Source organism: Aptenodytes forsteri, unplaced genomic scaffold, assembly GCF_000699145.1.
Source record: "Aptenodytes forsteri isolate BGI_AS27 unplaced genomic scaffold, ASM69914v1 Scaffold91, whole genome shotgun sequence".
In the NCBI taxonomy this organism is placed as follows: Eukaryota; Metazoa; Chordata; class Aves; order Sphenisciformes; family Spheniscidae; genus Aptenodytes; species Aptenodytes forsteri.
In genome coordinates this window covers 830,368-836,685 of record NW_008794115.1, presented here as the reverse complement: position 1 = coordinate 836,685, position 6,318 = coordinate 830,368, and the positions used below count along the sequence as shown (strand labels likewise).

Below are 6,318 nucleotides of genomic sequence, written 5' to 3'. Positions count from 1 at the left end.
TGGAGAAGAAGTCTTATGAGGAGCGGCTGAGGGAACTGAGGCTGTTTAGCCTGGGGAAAAAGGGGCTGAGGGGAGACCTCATCGCTCTCTACAACTCCCTGAAAGGAGGTTGTAGCGAGGTGGGTGTTGGTCTTTTCTCCGAAGTAACAAGTGATAGGACGAGAGGAAATGGCCTCAAGTTGCGCCAGGGGAGGTTTAGATTGGATGTAAGGAAAAATTTCTTTACTGAAAGAGTGGTGAAACATTGGAACAGGCTGCCCAGGGAAGTGGTGGAGTCCCCATCCCTGGAGGTATTTAAAAGACGTGTAGATGAGGCGCTTAGGGACATGGTTTAGTGGGCATGGTGGTGTTGGGTTAACGGTTGGACTCGGTGATCTTAGAGGTCTTTTCCAACCTCAATGATTCTATGATTCTAAGGGGTGGGGGTGTGAGAGTGCAAGGGAGAGAGCACATGAGGGGGGAGAGAGGGGGAGAGTGTGTGCAAGAGTGAGAATGCAAGAGAGAGAGCGATCCCAACAAGAAAGAGCTGCTGAGTATCCCCAGGGAGTGTCAAGGTAGTTGTATAAGGGAAGGAAACAGATTTCCCTGTGAGTGTGTGTACTGCATAGTATGTATTAAAGTCTCTGAAATACATGTGAGGTTCCCTCACAGAAGCTGAGTGCTAGGCAGGATACTAACTTAATGTTTAGTTTTGGTTCTTGGCATCTGCCATATGATATTTGAATTTCTACAGAACTGGAGCTGCTGTTACTTACTGTCAGCTGTCACAGGTGGCTGTAAATTTGTGTGTTTAGTCTTACACAGTCACTAATTACGAGCTAGTGATGGATTATTACTGATATCAGACTGTGACTCTCTTATGACAGAGAACTCTTCTGGTTTGTATAGTGATTTTTACAGCGCAAAACAGACTTTCCTCTCCTCAACCTCTGCAAAATGGAGCCTCCTGACCAACCATCTTCAGTCATGCACACGTAGAGAATATACCACAAGGAGATGGTAGTATCCACATAGGGTGGCTAGGGACACCACACAGATGCCTCACATTTAATTAGTGTGAGGGCTTGACTGTTACTAGATGCAAGGTTTAACTGTTACTAGAGCATGGGAAAAGAGTCGTTCTCAAAAATGTAGCTTACTTGCTTAGTCTGTCTCCTTGGCTCAGAAAAAAACTTTTTTTTTCTTTATTATAACCCTACTGTTTGTCCATGGGGCAAGTTCAGCTTTTCTGCAAACTCGGCAGCCCTCTTTCTCCAGTCTTTTGGAACCTCAGTCATCATCTTTTAAGTCAAAAGTAATTGTTAGCAACTCTGGGATTACTTCACCCACCTGTATTAGTATTGTTAAGTGAATCACATCCAACCAACCTAGTAACATCTAATGTCAGAACTCAGTGTGTATTTCCTATTTTAATGAGAAACAAGCCTTTGTATTTGGTGCTAATTTAATAGTTACCAAATTCCTGCTGACACCAGGTATTTAACAGCATTATCTGCCAGAAGTTGTCCTTCGGTGTGGAGGAACCCACCAACTGGTTCTTTAGATGTTTTCTGATGCTGCTTACAATGTTTGCCTTTTCCTTTGTGTCCATTTCTCGCTGCACCTCATTTTGTGCCTGAGTCTTTGGTTTGTTTTGTGGTTTTTTTGCATGTAAGCGTTAATGCTGTTAATTTTGTGTTTTCACATAGCCTGCACTTTCGTACACTTTCATATTCCCTTTTTCCAAAAGTCTTTGGAAATGACCATGGTTTAGCTGGACTGGTCTGGTATTGCAATGAGTTAGTTTACATTTGGGCTTTTATTATTTTGCTTCCCTGAGAAGGTACCAAACTTTCTTTCCACTGATTTTCACCTATTGCCTCTCTAAATTTACTGAAATGTACTGTCCCTGTGTCCATTTTCCTTTGTTTTGGTATTCTTTCTGTGTTAATTTTTTTCTTTTGGTATCTTGAGTTCTTAGTTTCTCTTGCTTTCTGATGGTCTTTCACCTTCAGATTCTCAGCTAGACTCTGTTAGTTAACAGTCAAATCTAAACGGGCTGCATCTCTGATTAGTTTCTCTGCCCTTGGTATCAAAAGTTCATCCATTCTACAAACTTGATGGAAAGTCTTTGCTCAATAATATTTTCCCCCAATAGGTGTCTGAATAATTAAAACTATATGAACTAGATGAATCTGAGTAGCTCACACAAAATATTGTGTATCTATCTGATCTTTGAGTTGACTGATACCATTATTAGTGCCCTTGAAATCTAGCCAGTGCCCAGATCTGCTAAAATTTTCTTTCAAAGTTTTATCTTCATAATACAAGAGGCCATATCTCTGGACTTCTTGATTTTTCTCCATTTTAGATGTGAACTGTTTCACTGAGTCTCCCTTATGACAATTAAATCATTAGTATTATCACGTATTGAGATCTTTGGTATTCTTTTCGGTTGTTTCCCATATTTATGTTAATAGTAAAAACAAATCTATGATATTCAGCAAATTGACTGGCTCTTTTTCCTTTTGCCCCCATTAATTATACCTAGGCTGAATGTGTTTGAAAATTCCAACCACAAAAGTGGCCTTTTCTTTGATCATAATTTTTTGCTGTCCACACAGCAAAATGCACAATAATTTCTTAAAACTTAACCTTCTCTGTGGAAATCGACAATCATAGTTGGAGTGAAGATGAGAAAACTGCATGTGAATTAAATGAAAAATCTGTAACATAAGAAGCAAACTTTTTGTATAGCTTGCCTAGAGGGAAGAAGGATGAAGTAATCTTCATGTGTTACTTTCACTGGAGTAAGGAGCTGCTGTTCAAAGAAGATATGTCAATAAAATCAATTAATGTCAATAAAATTTTTGCTATGATGAAACTATGAACCTATAATTTCTAATAAATTGGTTTAATTTCAGGTGATTGGGAAGGGTTCTATTTTGGAATAGAATTATTTCAGTGGAGCAAACTTCAAATTTACTCATGTCTGTACAGATTAGTCACAAATCTTTCTGCTAGTCTTTAGGTGGCTCACAATGTTAGCACAGAAAGACTGAGATGCAAAACAGGCAAGTTGGCAAGGTGCAAATATTAGACTTAATTAGTTTCCTGATCTCTTAACATTCCTTTCATCTTGGGTTTGTGGTTTTTTGGTTTGTGTTTTTTTTGGCTGGCTGGCATTGACCTTACAGATTTCTTGGTGGTTTCAAAGTGTAACAGGAAGGAAAGGAAAAGATAGTGGAAAAAGAAAGTGAGAGCATGCATTCAGCACATCTTGGGCAATTTATGAAGGGAATGCATAGTGTAACACTGTAGTGACAATGATAGCTCATGATAACAAGACAGAGGAAGAGAATTTAGCCAAGAATGCGTTTTGGGAGTATGTAAAAAGTAAAAGAACATGTAGACTTCAAATTCTATAGATTTTTAAACTTTTGGTATAAAATTGCTTCCCTGGAATTGAAATCCCTGTTTAAAGTTTATGGCTGTCCTCTACATAAATAATATAGTATTTTCCCATGGGGGTAAACTGTACATGTTATTGTTGGCTCGAACAAAGAACAGTGGGTAGTAAGTTGCTGATGAGGTAAACTAGAGAAAGACAGAGTATAGGTTGGTAAAAGTTAAATGTAACTTGAATAATGACATATTAATTTCCTTATGTTCCAGATGGCTTAACCTAAAACATATTTTCATAAGTTAGGGGACGTATTGTCTTCTTCAGGTTGGATGATCATCTCTGCTAATAAAGAGGCAGTGATATGTAGACATTATAAAGTACTTGGCCCTCAGTGGGGATGTTGTAGTACAAACAGTTCCTGAAAGATTAAAAGAGATTGGAGGTTAAGCTATGCAAAGGCTGGTACGTGGGAGGAGGGGGAAAAAAAAAAAAAGAAAAGGAAAAAAAAAAAGAGTGCTTAATATAGAGGATACGTTGTTTTTGTTGTACAAACACCGTCTCTTTAATTCAATTTCTAATACTAATTTCAGAATTAAAATAAGATCTTTAACCTGAAACACCCACATAATATCAGAATACTGATAAGGAAAGAGAAAGGGTAGGGGGGAGCATGGGAGCTTACCATAACTTTCTTTTCTGTAACATTCTCTTCTCCATTTTCATGACATAACAGTTCAACCTACCTAATGTTTCCAATTCATCTTTCCACTGCTTGGCTAGGACTCTCCCAACTTAAGAAAATAAAATCCACTTGCTCCCCTATTGTTGCTTATGAAATTTACAAGTTCAGTGTCAAAGTGATTGTTTACAGATGCAGAATCATGCTGCTACTTACTTTGTAAGTTAAGGAGGAAGGTTTAAAAATGTTCTCCATTTGCCATTTTCTTGTTATGTTATGATTGTTTTTTACAGATTACCAATGGAACACTAGATGTAAAAAAGTTGATGAAAACTTGGATTCTGCATAAAGGATTTCCTTTAGTCACTGTTGTCCGAAAGGGAAAGATTATTTCTGTACAGCAAGAGAAATTTTTGTATCGCATGGAACCAGAAAATTGGACATCAGATGCAAGGTTACTACCTTAATACTTTTTATCCATTAAAATCTACCTGCAGATATCTTTCTTGTATCTTGTACATCTTTCTCACTTGTATTCAGGGGTTCTAGTATTTTCTTTGAAGGCAGATAGTAATAGAGAATTTGGCACAGAAATTCACACATCTAAGATCTGCCTGAAGATCCATGTCTATTTCTACCCAAGAAACTGGTAAAAATCTGTGGCATCCTTTGTAAGCCGAGTTTCTTATTTGCATCCTTTCCTGAAGCTTTTAGGCTTGAGATGATGCTTGTGGTAAATAGTAGAATGAATTTTTTCAGTTTTTTTAATATCAAAAGGCAGATCTCACAGGTAAAGTTTCCTTTTAATTTCAGAAAGTTTTGTGTGGTTAATGAGAAGCTGTAGAAAGACAGGTTGCAGAATTTGCAGAAGTTACAGGAGCCTATGTCTTACTTTAGAGCCTCTGCTCCTTCCTGCCAAAATTCAGTGTATATCTTGGGCTTTGTTAGAGGAAAGTAGAGAAGTTAGAAGCTTTATTGGCTTAAAAATTTTAAGATGGCACTAATACATGACAGCAAATGGCCGAATACATAAGAGAGGCAATATCCATTGTACCGAGAACTAAAAGGAAGTACATATGCAAATGCTGAAGAAGCAAAGATGTAGCAGTTGCTAATTGTAAAAATGAATTTACTGCAAATATATCTTATATTATGAACCTTATTGTATTTTGTAACAACCCAAAATATGTAGGTTTGAATGCTTTTGAGATTTTGGTGGTTTTATTCAGTTGTTTGAAGTCTTAACAGGAACAGAGTCCTTTGCATCATCTTGCAGAATCAGACCTGTGAAAGGAATTTGTCTCTTGAAATGTTGGAAGTTACAGGGCTTTGTTTTATTCTTGTTATGTGGAGGAAGAAAAGTGATGTGTGGTTGAAAGGTTAAGGGAAGAAGGGAAGGATTGTTAGACTTAATTATTCTTCTGATGTCAATTTGGGGAGTGCATGAAAAGCTTTTGAAGAAGAGCGCTCTGTGCGAGTCATACACAGAAGGGGTCCCTGTCAAAATTGGAATGCATACATGCAACTTGTTTCAGCTCACTCAAAGTTGTTTTTTCTCTAAATATTCAAGTCCTTATCATCATTATGAGCCACTTTACCATTTATTCTTCCAGCTTGCAGTTCACTTGAGACAGTCTGTGGTATGCAATCAGTTATGGTTTCTAGTACAATGATTTGCAGTTTGAGTCTTGTACTTGAATCAAAGTAAACTGTTTTTAAAAAAATAATAGAACTTGTAAAATTTCAGGAAGACAGAACATTGGACTGAGGTGAAAATAATACTGGCCGAATTTCTGATACAGCCAGAGATTTCTTGTCCATGTGACTTTGGACAAGCTACTTAGCATGCTGGAACTGAGGAAGAAGTACTAGGAAATGTGGTGTCCTTCAGGGGTCTGTGCTGGGACCAGTACTGTTTAATATCTTCATCAATGACATAGACAGTGGGATCGAGTGCACCCTCAGCAAGTTTGCAGATGACACCAAGCTGAGTGGTGTGGCTGACACCCCTGAGGGACGGGATGCCATCCAGAAGGACCTGGACAAGCTCGAGAAGTGGGCCCATGTGAACCTCATGAGGTTTAACAAGGCCAAGTGCAAGGTCCTGCACCTGGGTCGGGGCAACCCCCAGTATCACTACAGGCTGGGGGATGAAGGGATTGACAGCAGCCCTGACGAGAAGGATTTGGGGGTACTGGTGGATGAAAAGCTGGACATGAGCCAGCAATGTGCGCTCGCAGCCCAGAAGGCCAAT

General features: G+C 38.6%; 1 protein-coding gene across 3 annotated transcripts in view; it reads left to right on the top strand.

Annotated features, from left to right (window-relative positions):
• LNPEP (leucyl and cystinyl aminopeptidase) overlaps window positions 1–6,318 on the top strand; it is a 42,495-nt gene that overhangs the window by 24,660 nt on the left and 11,517 nt on the right. For all 3 annotated transcript variants that reach the window (XM_019471166.1, XM_009275844.2, XM_009275854.2), the window contains exon 10: window positions 4,358–4,518. In XM_019471166.1, coding sequence (XP_019326711.1) covers window positions 4,358–4,518 — 161 coding nt within the window. The remainder of the gene's footprint in view (window positions 1–4,357; window positions 4,519–6,318) is intronic.